This window comes from Stylophora pistillata, chromosome 5 (assembly GCF_964205215.1).
Source record: "Stylophora pistillata chromosome 5, jaStyPist1.2, whole genome shotgun sequence".
NCBI lineage: Eukaryota > Metazoa > Cnidaria > Anthozoa > Scleractinia > Pocilloporidae > Stylophora > Stylophora pistillata.
Genome location: NC_142523.1, coordinates 20,192,854 through 20,209,494, shown reverse-complemented (window position 1 = coordinate 20,209,494; position 16,641 = coordinate 20,192,854). Strand labels below are relative to the sequence as shown.

General features: G+C 37.8%; 1 protein-coding gene and 1 pseudogene across 1 annotated transcript; one reads left to right on the top strand and one right to left on the bottom strand.

Moving 5' to 3' along the window:
• Positions 1–261: 261 nt before the first annotated feature.
• On the bottom strand, positions 262–3,019 carry LOC148730718 (uncharacterized; annotated as a pseudogene).
• Positions 3,020–3,574: 555 nt separating this feature from the next.
• On the top strand, positions 3,575–16,137 carry LOC111344804 (fibroblast growth factor receptor 2-like). The gene is made up of 13 exons (XM_088759543.1): positions 3,575–3,731; positions 5,618–5,899; positions 6,851–6,967; positions 7,359–7,386; positions 7,982–8,169; positions 9,024–9,140; positions 9,485–9,669; positions 9,876–9,995; positions 10,896–10,972; positions 11,321–11,361; positions 11,703–11,799; positions 12,428–12,524; positions 14,171–16,137. Exons 1-13 carry the CDS (start codon positions 3,656–3,658, stop codon positions 15,500–15,502), a joined length of 2,757 nt encoding a protein of 918 aa, XP_088615669.1. The 5' UTR covers positions 3,575–3,655; the 3' UTR covers positions 15,503–16,137.
• Positions 16,138–16,641: the final 504 nt, after the last annotated feature.

The window sequence follows — 16,641 nt, the reverse complement described above, 5'->3', positions numbered from 1 at the left end:
CACTAGTTGTTCACAGGACAGGTAGGGTAGCATTATTCCATAATGCTCCGCATATGTTTAGAGAATGACAATTACACTTGAAGGTGAGTATCTCTCGTCTAATTTGTAAATTTTCTTTCGATTTGCTCCACATTATGGGATAATTATGCGAATTCAAAGAAATTGTGCCACGGAAAACAAGGCTTGACTTTATTACCTTATGCCTCACAAACCTCGGGTCATACAGTCAATTAACTCGGCCAACCTAAGAGGGTATGTGAATTAGTCAACAATATTATAATCTCTTAAATAATATTTACGAAACGTGTACTCGTTCGACCAGTCAGCCATACCGAGAAAGTCGATGACTGGAACACCTTGGATATATTTATGGGTAACGTAGGCACCTCGAACGCTATGAGGTTTGAATACGGAAGTATTAATACCGGCAGCAGATAACACGGACTTTATCCACCTTGCCCATGAAGCAGTGGATACAGCCTTATGTGGCTTAATGTTTGAAATAAATAGTCGAGTTTCCTCGGAACTCGCAGACTTCCTAAGGCTCTCTGTACGAGACATGTACTCGGTTAGCGTAGACACGGGGCATAAAGAACTATCTTCTGGTAAAGAGACAAACTTCACTTTCCGAGTGGATTTCCCAGGCCTAGACGTTTTTAAACGCTCAGCTATAGAAAAACTTAAGGAATTACCTGACTTGTTCAAAAATTTAATATTTAATGCACAAAAAGTCTGTTCTCTTAGGGCAGATTACAATGCACAAAGCATTACAGTTTTAAGAGTCAATGACTTAAGACTTAGCTGATCCAAAGGGAGCAGAGTCTTTAGATAGCTGGTTACCTTAGTAACATTCCAAGTAGAAGAATAACGTGGATTCGGAGTACGAAGATTATACACTCCCTTTAGCAGTCTGGTAACAAGAGGATGTGAGCCGACAGCAACACCATTTATACTACACAAGGTAGAAGACAAAGCTGATCGATAGATATTAATGGTACTATAACTTTTCTCATCAGCAAAGCAACGAGCAAGAAAATTTACAGCATCATTTAGAGATGCTTGAATAATATCAATTTGCCTATCTTAACACCAGCTAGTGTTTGAGACTATCAATGTCGAATTCCATTTCTTCATACTGAAATTCATCCGCTGGTGCAGTTCCTTCAGCGTTGCTTGTCGGGTTAGCTGACTCCTGGTTGGTAATATCAACGCTCGGTTCGAGCGGTATTGGATTTAACGCAGAGTCTTTATTCATTGCCGCTTTCTGTTTCGCCGTTTCCGTATATCACTCGATACGGCTCTAAAATACAGAAGAGAGAATGAGTAAACAAGCAAGAAGCAGAGCACGTCGTAAGAAAAAGGTCGAACTTAAAATCGAACCGACTCACTGACCTTTTGTTGCACGAAAGGAATAATTGATTGCCCGATTCTCCCTTGGGGTTATATAAGTGTCCATTGCAGTAAATTGCTTGAATCCGGGGATAACATGTGAAGGTGTAGTCTGAGTGATTTACATTTGAATGGCTTTGAAGTGTGACCGCTGACCTTAAAGTTACGCAGGAAGTACGCATAATTATCCCATAATGTGGAGCATATCGAAAGAGAATTGAATTTTAGCGTTCAGCCATCTTCTGGTGGAGCATCATCAGCAAAAGTTAAGAATTAAGAACTGAATGCATTACATTACAATCCTAATAGTAAACAACGTCATTAGCCCGGGCATCATATTTCGATGAATACTTGTGGGATGTTGAACGAACAATAATGAGACTCATAAATTGGGAGCTGTAACGTGGATGATTTATAAGCTTCAAACCATCAATAAATATTAACGTGGACATTTTAGTTCGAAGTGACTTTGCAAATTATTAACTGTGGTTGCAGACCGTAATACTTTTTCATTTTAGTATCCTTTGTGATGAGCTGTAGATTTAAGCAGCAAAGGAGGTAAAAGAGCATAGGAAAAGGGGTAACATGCGTAAAACGAATTAACAATTTGATGCATGACTCTTTTTGTACAACATTGTTTTCAAGGTTGCATGGCGTGGTCATCTTGGAGTGGCGTCTGCAAAGAGAATTGCAGTGGCGTCTTGCAGAATCGGACAAGAGTCGGTATGTGACAAGAGGAAAGTTTTAGAATTTGTTACTCGAAAGTGCAATCACGAGTTTTTACCTTCGTTTTGCAACTTCAAAGACTGTACATGTATTTATAAGCTTTTATATTATTCAAATGGTAAATTCTCATGTATAGATTGCAATACAGACTGCATTAAAAGTCACCGGCATTACACAGTGTGCAATAGATTGACAACCAAGCATGAACTATTACCGAGTATGGTTTAGCAAAATATGAAATACCTTTCAGAATTCAACTGCTCAAGGACTCAGGAATCGCGGTTTTTTCAAAGTAAGTGGTTTTATTTGTAAGGGGGAAGTAAAGGATTCCTCGTGCGTGAATGAGAATGTTGCACAGATAACTGGTCTTTTATCAACTTTCAAATTCTTTGTAAAAGATACTTTGATTTTATTAACTGAGTGGATAAAGTGAATTGGCCACCACAAAGATAAATAATAATATTATAATAATTTAGCAATGGACATTCCACTGGGTGGCTCTTCCTTATCCACTGTTTCCAGATCGAATTGGAATTTGGAATGTTGGTTTTTGAGGAGGGGGGAAAACCGGAGGACCCGGAGAAAAACCCTCGGAGTAAGGACGAGAACCAACAACAAACTCAACCCACATGTGACGCCAGGCTCGGGAATCGAACCGGAGCCACAGTGGTGGGAGGCGATTGCTCTCACCACTGCGCCATCCCTGCTCCCCTAAAGCTGACGTTTCGAGCATTAACTCTGACGAAGGAATAACACTCGAAACCTCAACTTAGAAAATGTTTTGGCGCTGGCCAATTTACATTATCAACTCAGTTTATCAAACACTCTCACTGATGCAGCATCACAATTTCTTCAGAAACTTTACCTCACCCCATCCCTCCCGTTTATCGTTGCAAAACGACATTGCGCACTCTTACTAATTTTTGTCGTACAAAGCGAATGCAACTTTTTTTTTATTTTGGCGAGTGAGTGCTTAGTATTTTCTCAGTTGAAATCATAGCTGCCATCTTTGACTTTTACGGCAGCGGACAACTGGAGAGAAAGAGAAATCTAAACCAAGAGGATGAGCGACAGTTAAATGGAAGGAGAGAGGAGGGAATGGAATTGATGCTGCATATAATCATTAGCTTCCTTTAAAGAAAACACTTCCTTCTGAAATTAATTCTTTTATGAGAGGTTTTCAAAAACCAGAGTTAAATTGGACAAAATATGGGAAGCAGCTTTTCAGATCGTGGTTGCAAATAGATCCTAATTTACTTTTATTCTTTCATGTTAAGTTTATTTTCCTATTTTTAAATTATGCATGTTTATTCCGTGGCCTTTGGTTATCTTTTTACTTTAAGGCTCTCCCCGGATCATTACGCATCCAATAGACCAGTGTGTTACCGAAGGATACCCTGTAAACTTAAGTTGCGTAGCCACAGGTTTTCCAACGCCAACATTTGCCTGGACTTTTAACAATGCTGACCTGCCATCTGGTATCTATCAAACTGATCAAGAAGGAGATTCATTCCTGGAATTGCCAAATGTTACAAAAGAGATGAATGGAACTTACACGTGTACAGCAAAAAACAAAGAAAATACAACAAGTTCCTCTGCAACGCTGCTTGTTTATGGTAGGTTTTATCAAAAAATTATGTTGTTAAATTAGCATAAAGATGGATGTGGAGGTAAAGATGTTGGAGATGAAGGTGGAAATGAAGATGACGGTGAAGGTGAGAAAGGAGGGAAATGGGAGCTCACGGGTTGTGCAGATGGAAAATTATCACAGATACTCCTTCCCACCCCTTTATCAACTATTACCTCCTAAGAAACAGAGATTTTTTCGAAACAGAGGATATGATTTTATTTTACCTGCTGTTAAAACAGAACGCTTTAAGAGATCCTTTATTAATTGGTGTCTTTTTAATTTTATTTAATTCTACTTGATCTTAAATTAATTGTTTACAAAGTCACACGTAGGCTGTGACTACATGAATGAATGAATGAATAAAGACTCGTTATTATTATTATTATTATTATTATTGTTATTACTATTATTATTATTATTAGATAGACTGCTTGCATACTACACGTAATTTCGATTATGAACTGATGTGTACAGACAAAGAGACCCTGAAGTTTCATTATTATCGAGGTTAGAATTTTCTTAAGCCTGAGCAAAGCAAAGATAAAAAATGTGAATGTCTAACGATGTCCTACTTGGTGTTTTTACATTATGTAGGATAAAACTAAATCTCGAAGGAATTTTTTAAGTATAACAATATTCTCTAGAGTATTCTTAATGGCTCTAAAGGTTCTCAATGTTGTTGGATATGTTTGGTAACGCTATGTGTTTGTTTTTAGCGTTGCCATCTCGCACGGAATGCCAAGCTTCAAGAATTAGTCCTTATTGCCACTCCGATGATCTGTCAATAATTTTCAACATTCTCCAAATCTCTCTGGAGACTGTGAAGCACATGGTGTTTGGCCAACAAAGAATTTCCATCCAATGTTGCTATGGTCTTTGTGTTTTCCTTAACGCGTGTTTTTTTAGCACGCGCGATGCCTGGCCAAAGTAAACACAATCACAATCTTTACATTTGATCTCTTACACGATTCTACTGGAAGCTTCTTCCTCGATATTGTCTTTTGACTTTTTAAGCATGCTCGAGATGGAGCGGATAGGCTTATGGGCGACCTCGATGTTGAAAATTCGAAGAACTTTAATTTTGCGACTCTCTCGAAAAATCATTTGGCATAGGGCAGGATAACCAAGCTACACTGGTCGGTATCAATCATTTCTTTTATCATTCATTTCTTGGTTATCCCGCCCTATGTATAATTCTTGCTGAAGTTTCATTACTATCGAAGTTAGAATTCTCCTATGTCTGAGGAGGCTCAAAATTCAATTCCAAACTCGAGAGGATTCCGCTATTTGAGTCAAATGAGTATATCTGGAAAGATTAATAAAGCAAAGGAAAAACTTCGAGTAGTGGCGCTATCGTCTGTTGATGAATACGAAATACTTAAAAATGTGCTTTGTACAACTTAGCGGGAACATTTTAACGAAGATATTTCTTTGACAGAGAGATCCATGAAGTTCAGAGTAGAGGAGAAGGATTTGAAAACGAAAGCGAAACTCAAAAGCCATTTTTGCATGTGTTACAAAAATTAACAATCTTGACAATGAACAAAGGCGTGGAAACACAAAAGAGTTGCTTTCATTCCTGAACGAAATATACGGTGATATGGCGATCAAATGTTCGAAATAATTCCTTTGGATATTTACCTCTTTCGCATCTATTCCCAGAGTTGATTGGCAGAACTTTTTAACTGAGAATGAGACTAAGTCGATCGAAATATTAGAAAAACATTATATTAAGGCCACATCTGGATCGGGTCGTTTCCATATTATTGTTTATTAGTTGTTTTTTTTTGTTAGTTTGTTTTGTTTTGATACTGCAGCTGTAATTTTCATGTGACATTAGGTTTTTAATCGACTTTCTCTTTCCCAATGTAGGAAAAGCCTCTGCTCAAGTTGTTCCAAAGACACATCTAACACTCACAATGGGAGAAGTCCTCACATTGACCTGCAAAGTCAACGAGAAAACCGTAAACATAATATGGAAAAAAGATGGAGAATCATTTAAGGAACGAGCAGTGATAGATACCCGACTAGATGAGACAAAGAGTTCACTTGTTATTACCAAGGTTGTGGAAGAGGACAGTGGTGAATATTCTTGTGAAGCAAGTAACCAGCTAGGAACTGTGGTTCGCTCTTCTGTGACATTGGACATAAAAGGTAAGCTGGTGTGACTGCAAGGCCATTGCTGTAAACTAAAGCCTCGACTTTTTATGCTCCTGCACGTTTTCATTGTTGTTGTTATTTTTTGATCTTCTTGAAACTAAAATCATCAAATCAAAACGAAGTTAAATACTGTAGCAGCATCTCATACGTGGAGATGACTCTTTTACTTCTTATGATGATATACTTTGTATTTCAGGTACTTCTCTAATGTACATTTACATTTACATGGAATTTTTAACCACTCTTATAGCAATCTCACCAAAAAAAATAAATAAATAAAAAGCCTTTTAAAAAGAATCAATATACCTTTTTAACATCAAAGTTACCCCTAAGATATTTCTCGGTTTTTTTTTTTTTTTTATTTTTTCTCGAGTGCATGTCATTGTCATCGGAGGTGTCTCGTGATTGTACTGATAGAACTACACACCTTCAAATTGTTTCCAAAGAGCGAGAGGACGAAGGGCTAACGCTCTGAGGAAGGGCTAACGCTCGAAACGTCAGCTTTCTTATTTGTTATGGTGGGCAATTTACTATTTCAACTAAGATGATATAACCAATTACCTTGTTACCCCCACCGACGCAGCGCCACAGTTTCTTTAGAAACTTTCAGCCTTTATATTGATGTTTCCAAAAGAGTCACCTTCCATATTGGAAAGGGGGACACTCAAATTGACTTGCCTATTCCAGAGAGCACAAAGTGTAACCTATAAGAAAAAAGGTGCTACAAAAGTTCAAAACGCAGTAGTCAGCCCATCCCTCTCTCCTTACGTCAATGGACAAAGTATTATGCTTCTTCCTTCTTTTCTTCCTTCTATCATCTATCTGCCCCATTCTGCCAAGACAAATACATAATTATAACTCTACCCCTCTAACTTTATACCCCGAGAATTGACGACACTGGTTGCCTTTGTTAATAAACTAAACTGTTTCCTACATGAAATGCAGAAGCCCCAGCAGCTCCTTCCAGCAGTTCACTGGGGTGGTACTACATCGGCGGACCTGTGGCTGCTGTCATTTTCCTGCTGGCTCTAAATGCATACATAAAAAAACGCCGTGCGACAGGTAAAAGGAACTTTAAGGAAGTGCCATAGGTTTCTCGATGAAAACAAGTTGTTTTGATTAGGCAAACTGTGACTTTTTACATGTCAATGTTTAGGATTATAAAGGAGCTATTTTTATCAGGTCACATTCTGCATTCCCAGAACTGATATCGAAGGTCACTTTTCACTCCCCGCAAGCCTATTAGCTAATCAAATCACATGAAGGTTGCAAATTGTATCAAGCTAGTTACTATGGCAAGTCATCTTATTCCTTTTTAGTTTTAGTCATAGTCTAAGATAAGTTAAATGTGATTTTTAAAACGAGTCGTAGGCTTTGACTAAGTTAATGATGCCATACTTGCTCACGACGAAGCCATTTCTTTCATATGTTTCAACATATTCTTGGAAAATAGCTTTGCAAGAGGTGCCCAGCAGGTTGAAGTTAGTAGATTCTCTTTGTTTAATGGTTACTTTGTATGTTGTTATACTTGAGGTTTTCAACTCTTGAAGAAGTCTGTGCAGAGAATTGTTAACCGCCACTCCACTTGTGTCGTATTTTAGCTTGGCCCTTCTTGTAGACTCATTTAAAATATTACTTGTTTACTCGATTGTAGACTGATCGTTATTTTTAGACAATACCTCGGTTGGTGTTGGTTAGCAATTTAATTACTAACCATTAGATAGGCACGTAAGAGACACGGTATTCAAACAACGTAAAATGCAAAACACCAAGTCAGCACAAGGTATCTTCAGATTCCACATACTGTGTTCATTCAGTGCTTTTTAAAAAATCCAATCTCTGACACTGGGATGATGTGGCACGGGCTCAGTGAGTAAACTAGTATCCAAATTTCACCTATTTCAACTATTTTCCAGAGGCAAACGAGAATAATATGATGGGTTTAGTATAAATTATTTCATAGACACTCGCCTGGATGCCTTTTTATATACAAAAGAGCTAGACTCAGAGATATAAGGACAGATAGGTAACAAGCATAGTTAAATTGAAGTCGTGGTTTCATCTGCAATTATTCAGTGAAGAGCAAGATGAAGTTGAGATGGGTCAGCTAAACGCAAACACGGATGAATGGGAGATTGCAGTTGACCGCCTGAACTTTCGCGAGCCTATTGGCAGAGGGGCATTTGGCTCAGTGTGGCGAGCGCTACTGGGTCGGTCCCGTGGCAGACGTGGAAATCGTACAGTCGCTGCCAAGTGTTACCTGCGTAAGTACATTTTTAAGATCTCTCGTTATCGAAAGCTTGATTGAAGTATCCTCAACAATCAGAACACACGCTGTGTTCTACGTTATATTATGAAAGCATATAAAAGTGGAAACTTCTACTGAAAATGATTGAGACTCACTTTACGTTCATTCCACCTTCAAACATGTGCTCTCCGCACGCGGCGGTGGTCGTGGTCAATATTCGAAGACAAATTCCCCCTGACGTGGAATATTTTCCAATGTTACCCTCTGAGAGGCTTTTGACGGAAAATCTTGTTATGCGACCTCAAAGAGGCCAAGAGGGTGTGCACTTTTGGACAGACAAAAACTACAACCATATGTCCATACATGATATACATGACCTAACTTAACCAACTGATTTCAAAGTGAATCACCCTATTACGTAAATTAAACTGCGGACCGGTTATAAGTCGTAAAAACGAGGCAAAACAGATCAAGAGAAACAAAACCATAAAAAAAAAGGACAAAACAAAATCAAACAATAAAAACAAAAACCCATTAAAATTGAATCTTCGAAGAAGCAACTATATATAATACAATAAAATAGAACAAAGGATTGCGTAACATTTAATTGGTAGAGATGATGAATCTAGTTGAGGAAATATCATACAAATGAAATATCGTACATATGAAGAGAAACGCCAACTAATTTTTTTTTCTTAGCAAACGTAAATGAGTCTTTTTAGATTTGATTTAGATGTGTATACCTTATGCACTGTAACGTGCTGATTATTTAACATCAAATATACAACACTTTTAGATGAGCATGTTAACCACAAAACTAATTTTTTCTATTAACACATCACGACATTCTTTGTTTTTATGGTTTCCTAGCAATCTCTGGAGAGCAAGGAAGGAAGGCCCTCTTTAGAGAGATCGAGTTATTGAAACTCTTTGGAAGGATGGGCCATGAGAATGTTGTTAAGTTCATTGGCTGTGTTACAGTTGGAGGTAATCACCTATTGTTATGATTGTAACCAGCTAAGTCACAGTAAGGACAAAAACATCACTGAGGTGAACCGCTGCTAAAATCAATTCTATTACTACCTTGGTGAGCTAAGTCAAGGAATATTTCGGTCTTTTTAATTTATTAAGTCATTTATTTATTTATTTTAAAAATACTTAGCTCTGTACAATTTACACGCTAATTGTGATTAAAGCTACCATTAACGATAATTCATAAGAGATAGAACCTAGTATATAAATAAAATAAGCATGTCCAATTTAGAACATTTTGGAACTTCTACTCTGCTTCTCTTATGATGATTTGCGATTTCTTGTTTGAACTCATTTAGCTCAGCCAATACTTATCATGGAGTACCTGTGGCGAGGTGACTTGCTGGGTTACCTCAGAAAATCCAGGGGGGTTTTCGACCACTATCATCGTGGGGTCGGAAGGGTCGACCACTTGACAACATATGACATGGTGCTGTTTGCTAAACAGATCGCACATGGTATGACTTTCCTCGCCTCTAGAGGGGTAAGTGCTCAAGCTCTTCTTGGTTTGCATTTTGCAACTAGTCATCATACGACTAAAATGATCAAGTGCATTAGAATCCCTCAATCACACCAAAATAGTCTAAAGAATAATTTTGTTTTCCATTTCCTTCTTTGAAGTGAATTTCTTGCTCTTTTTTTATTTCGTTTTTAGCCCAACTTTTCTTTTCTTTTCTTTTTTAATTACAGATAATTCATCGCGATCTTGCAGCTCGCAACATCCTCCTCGATGAGCATCGCGTATGCAAGTTGACTGATTTTGGGCTCTCTCATCAAGATTTCAAATACGGCCCAGGAAATGCCAAGAAGGTCATTCTCAGATTTTTTTAATAACTTATTCAGCGAGTTGTTATTTGACTGTCACTAAATCCATCAAATATCATAGTGTGTGATAATTTGAATATATCATCAAAGTGGAAATTGTAAATTGGCCACCGTTACGACTCTAAAAGCTGACGTTTCGAGCGTTAGCCCTTCGTCGGAGCGAAGCGCTAACGCTCGAAACGTCAGCTTTTATAATCGTAACGGTGGCCAATTTACCATTTTAACTTTGTTGAGATATTCAAATTATTCCCTTACCCCCACCGATGCAGCTCCAAACAGTTTCCTTAGAAGCTATCAGCCTTTAACCATAATGTGTGGTTAGCTTCCCCTACATGTATACCCAAGGTATAGACGTGAGATTTATTTTTGGGCTGTTGGTTTCAAATATTCAAATGTGAAAAATTCATCGAAATATGGGCGTGTGCCAGATGATAACGTCAACTAGAATCGCCCTCTATTTTGAAACTTGAACTGTCCTTACGAACGTTACTTACTTCTTATACAGTTTTATTACAAAACGTGTTTCCCTTATCGTAAAGCGATTCTATGCGTATCGAAGTTTTCACTCAGATAAAATGTACACTGTACCTGAGGTGTGAATGCAGGATTTAAAAAAATTAGAGGTGACAATGTTCTCTTAAAGCAAGAGTACAAACTCGAGCATGTCAAAAGGCAAAGTAAATACAGGAGACGTAAAAAAAAAAGGAGCACGTAATTTGTATTTAAAGAAATATTTTACAAACGCGTGTACTGCTCTCGGATTTATCGCGACACCTCACATCTTAGCTGAAAAAGGGCTTATATCTTATATGCAAAATATTTCAGAGGTTGTATTCCAGTCCGTTTAGATCACACATGCTTATAGCACTCTGGATGCTTATGTAGGGATGTATCCCAATCAAATGGAGTGCACCCGAGATTCTTTTCGGCCATGTGGAACAGCTGTCAACCAAAAGTGATGTGTACGTACTGTATTTGTTATTAGATGTGTATTATAACCGTCAACCTGTTTACAATGGCCCCTTAATAAATTGAAGGCTTTAGAATATTCAGTGCTTTTCTGATCCGTGTCTTTAGGAGATGTCGAGCCAGGGAACTGATGATGAGCTGTAGCGATATTTAAAATCTGAGTAGAAAAAAGATAGAAAGAAAAGATAAATGAATAATCAAATAAATAACTATAGAGTTTTCATCTACAGGGAATTGTTTATAAAATAATGGACATATTTAAATATAGTTGAGGTATTTGAGTTAAGGTTATTTTTCTACCACAGTTGACATGAATCGTCATCCTTCTATTTCTTCCACAGGTGGTCTTATGGCATAGTCCTGTTTGAAATCTTCACAATCGGTACTGAGTTCACTTACTTGTTACTTCAAAAACAGAAAATAGACGCGCCGAAATCGCACACACGATTACTAATTGAAAGGTTATACAATGACCGGGTACAAAATCATGGCATGATAGAGAAGTAAATGGAAATACTCAATGTCGCCGATGAATACAGTATTTATAAAATCGTTTAAAAATCTTTCTCCCTTTATCTTTTATTTGATGTAAAACAGGAATATTGTTCGATAAGTATCGTTTTAATAGTGAAATAATACCGATCGTGCCTATTGGAATAGAAGTGATTACAGCAAAAAGGTTGTGCTCTTTTAGCGAATAGCAAATTTATTATTTGTCCACAGGAGGCATTCCATACGAAGGATGGTCTGAAACCAAGACAATGAGAAAAATCCAAGAAGGTTACCGTTTGCCAAAGCCTGAACATATCGACGACAGTTTGTACGTCCGGCTTCTGTGTAATACTGAACATGGATTGTACAAAGTAAATGTAAAGTTGCATAAATACAGTGCGAAACGATAGCTATCGTTATTGGGTTTATTGTAGCTTGTATTAATTTTATCAGGTGACAAAAACAGCAATAATGACTGTAATGATGATATGAATTCTTCGTGAACCTTAAAACCTGTTCAGACTGAATAAATAGCCTTCCTAACAAATTGACCCTATTAATAAAAAAACACAAAACAAGCAGAACAAAACAAAATGTAACCAAACCAAACCAAACCAGAACAAAACAAAACACAAACAAAAGAAAACAAAAACAAGCGAAACAAAACAAAACAACAACAAAACAAAAACAAAGCAAAAAACAAAACAAAAAGTAAACAAACAAAAAAGACATTTTAAAAATCAGATTCTCATCACACACTTCAGTCAGTTCAACTTTGGTGAGTCAAATTCAAATTAAGTTGAATTGGTTTTTTAATCCAAGCTCTATTTGAACTGCAATGTAACAAGGTAAGCCAAACGATTTTAATTTTTGTAAACTTAGCATTTCAGGTATAATTGTACCTAGTGGTAGCCTCTCACTCCTTGTGATAAGAAAATGTGACTGTTTTCCTATAGATACGCGGTGATGTTAAGCTGCTGGAAATATCGAATAGCTGCCCGGCCACATTTTGTGAACCTCTGCAAAACAATGGATACCTATCTAAAAACAAAGGTTTGCCATAGACAATCTTATTAAGAAAATACGCTGTCCGCTCTGGGCTTTTTTGCGTTTTGTATTTTGCTCTTTGTTTCTCTTCGTTTTTTTGTGTTTGCCTGTTTGTCTAATGTTTGTTTCCTTTATGAAAGCATTTGTTTGTTTTCGTGAGGTACAGGTCTGTGTATTAGGATTACAGGTCATTTCATAATACAGGTCATTTCATTTCATAATAATTTTATTATAATAAAGTTCGGATATAACGCGCGCTGTCAATGGCTGGAAGAGCGTGTTCTATTAAATTACAAAACAAGCAGCTGAGCTAAAGCTGTCCGCTATCTGCCAATTTGTACTTCGACCATTTCTCAGAATTCTTTCTACATTATTTTTCATTAATTGAAAGCGATATTTCGGAACAAACGAGCCGACAAGTAGCTACAGAGGAACCAAACAAAGCTTTGTAAACGTGCCAAGCGCCGTAATTAACGTTGTTATAACTTGAGCAGAGACAAAAAACCTCAAATAGAAAACGAAAAGGACTGGTTGAACGTTTTCGCGCTGATTCTGATTTCGCGAGCTGTCCTACGGTAATAAAACTGAAACACAAGCAACACTCGTATAGTATGTATATGTTCGTGGTCAAAAAAATAACAGAACTTAAAAAAAAGGAATAATAAAGCTTGAATATGTAACCAAATTAGCATAATTGTTAACATAATACAAATCGTGATGGTGTGAAAGCGACTGCTGATCGCCTTTGATAGCAATAAAGCAAGCCTCACATATCGCAAAATGAACAACTAAGGCAAAACTATCGCAAAATGAACTATCGCAAAATGAACTACTCTAATGTCCTTTCCGATGCATTGAGTGGAAGGCCACATCAGTCACAACAGCAGTATGTTACGGTTCATAAAACATACGCCTCGGGCAGTTTTCTTGGTTATTGCCATTTGAAAAAACGTTCATGTTTTTATGAGCCACGATTCGGGCTGATTTCATCGTCCATTTCACTTTCAAATTCTGTATTAAGAATAGAAAACTTCAGGTAGAAGTGCTTTAGGTTCCAGCTGCCGAACTATTTAAGTTGGTGAACTCTTACAGATTGTAAACTTTGATGGTCTGACATTTTTGGCAGCTGAAGTCTAATTCAACCAATCAGATTATTTGAACCTTTGTAGCAAGGATTTGGATTTGTAGCATGTTTTATGGGAGTATAGTACATACCGACATCGCTTCTGTTTGATTCGAGAATTAGAACTTGTTTTGAAAATAGTAAGTAATGCGTTGGGGATTTGACGGATTCTTCATTATAAAACAAACGATAAAGAAGTAGCAAGGAACAACACTCGCCCACGTCTCGCGTTTCCCCTCCATTCTTTTAGCCGACTTTACAACTGACCAGAGCACAATCAAGGTTTCTTCATTTGTTAATTAATAGCCAGTATGCAACAGTTGTTAATAAGGTAATAATTTGGAAGAAAGAGGTTGACCATACTTGCTTTTGTTTCTTTATCAATTGATACACGTAAATCGGTTCCTGTGTTTGCAATCGATGTCTGATCTTCATTATTATTCATCATTATTCGTTATTATTCATTTTTGGATCGCTCCTTGTTTCATGACGAACCTAATTCCCGATAACCTTCCAATTTTTATCACAGACATATGTGGATATCGTGGACATGGACAAGTATGATAACGATAAGTACAAGTTTATCGATGATCGTGGAGCTGCTGCAAACCGAGAAGAGGCAGAACCGGATGAGCAGGGAGCAGCTACAGCAAATTCCAACCGTGAGGTGGGTGAACACGGTGCTATTGCAGATCCTTTTGTGGTTGCAATAAACGATGGTGGTACAGCTTTCCCTCTCAAAGTTAGCGTAGGAGACGAAGGGTCAGCTGCAGCAAATCACGACCGTGAAGTGCGTGAACACGGTGCTACAGTGCATCCTTTTGTGGTTGCAATAGACGGCGCTGCAACGGCTTTCCCCTTCAGAGATAGCGTGGCGGACGAAGGAGCAGCTACAGCAAATCCCGACCGTGAGGTGGGTGAACACGGCGCTACTGCGAATTTGTTTGTGGCTGCAATAGAAGATGGTGCTCGAGTTTTCCCTCTCGGAATCAAAGTAGAACAAGACGGTGGGGTAGCACACTCTTTTAACAAAGATGAAAAAGAGATTGATGTCTCAGCGTACCTATACGAGAGTGAGACTTTACCATACCTCAGCGAGAGCGAGAATGAAGATTTTTGTGACTCCGAGTACTCTCTTGGGCTTGAGGAGAAAGATATTTATGACCCTGAGTGCCCTTTTGTGACTGAAGAAGAATATATCGATCCTTTGCCATCTTCCTCAGTGAAGGACGATAATGGTCTTGGTACTCTGGCACGCCCCCTTGTGATTGACGAGGAAAATCCTGATTGTTCAACATGCTCTCTTGTCATTGAGAAGGAAGATTTCAGCAATTCCGCATGCTCCCCTATGATTGGGGAAAAGGGTTTCGAAGCTACAGTTTGCCCTTCTGTAATTGAAAAAGAAGATCCTTACTCTGAAGCGCACCCCCTTGCCACTGAGGTGAACAAACCTGAAGCTTCACAATTTCCTCCCGTAATCGGGGAAGATGTCGATTTTTTCGAATACCCTTCCCTGATTGAAGAAAAAGGCCATGTTGATTCCGCCTGTCCTCCAGATGTCGAAGAAGGTGGAACAAGCAAACCTGAAAGTCATGCTGATGATCAAGGTGCTGCAGCAATACAACCTGTACAGGAGGCAGGAGGGGAAGAACCTAACACATGCCAACTTGTGAACACAGAGGAGGAACAACACGATATTGGAGAACATATGGAAAACCAAGGTGATGCCGTATACCTTTGTGATGAAGAGGTTGGTGTGCAAGAGAGTAATGGTTATCGACTAACGGCCGTGGATACAGACGAAACCGTAAATGACGAAGACGAAGAGTCATCCGAAGCAACTCCTCTTGTGCAAGACTGAGGCACGATACCAGAATTGCTGAACCTCCAATGTTGTAGTCGTATATTGCTCAGTGGTTATTTGTGGTCAAGACTTCGAGAACCTTAGGCTTACCTTTTTGTAGCTCCTGATTTTATGATGTAACGTTCATCTTACAATTGTAATGCATTGTTAGTAATGGTAATCACTTTTATAGTTTGTACATGGAGGTTAAGTGAAAGTTTCCTTGAAATAAAACTTACTTATTTACTTCACTTTCACACTTCTTAGTTAAGCGTTTTTTCACTTAATTTGTTGAACCCGTGAGTGCTTTTTCTGTTATCGACTGTAGACTGATAGAGACAAAAAGATACAAAAAAGGCGTTGCTGTTTAGATAATTTTTATAACTGATTAAGTCAGACATGCTTAATGAATTTGTGAGTGTTTTCTAAGTATAAATAATATTTCCTAATTTTTGTAAGAGCAATGTAGAGAAGAAAAATGCTATTGGTTTGTTTGTCTCGAAGCGAAGTTACTGTTAAGAACTCAAAGTGACCGTTACGGACAAGAAATAAATAGATGTTGATATCTCTCAAGCCACCATCAATATATACCATACTAAAAATAGTTAACTTGTTGTAAAAAAAATCTATAAATGCTTTAATAAACTTATATAGCCTGAACCCGTTTTGTTTACTCTATCCATTGCTACAAAATTGTTAGCTCGGAGTAGACAACTTTCAGGGAGACAAAGTCAAACGCCCAGAAAAAGTCTTAAAGAACAAAAGAGACAAAAGGAAAAGAAGATTAATGTTAGCAATCTGATTGTAGATTTGAAGGAAACCATAAATGAAGGTGACATATAGTATCAAAGGGTAAGAATTATGAAAATCCAGCTGCGCCGTGCTCGTTCTGATTAGTGTAGTTCTCTTTCCCAGCTTATGCTCGGTTTGCTATAGTGGCTGGTTAGAGCCATAATAGAAACACGATTTTTTTGGAAATTGGCTTAAAATAAGCTACCAAATTAAAGGCAACCCTGTTTCGAAACACTAATAAATAGCTGCTGCACAGCATCTCAATTGACTCTTACCTATTTATATTATACTACCAGTTGTAAATTTCCACTTATACCCGTAAATTTACACTTATAGCTATAAATTTCCACTTATAACTGTGAATT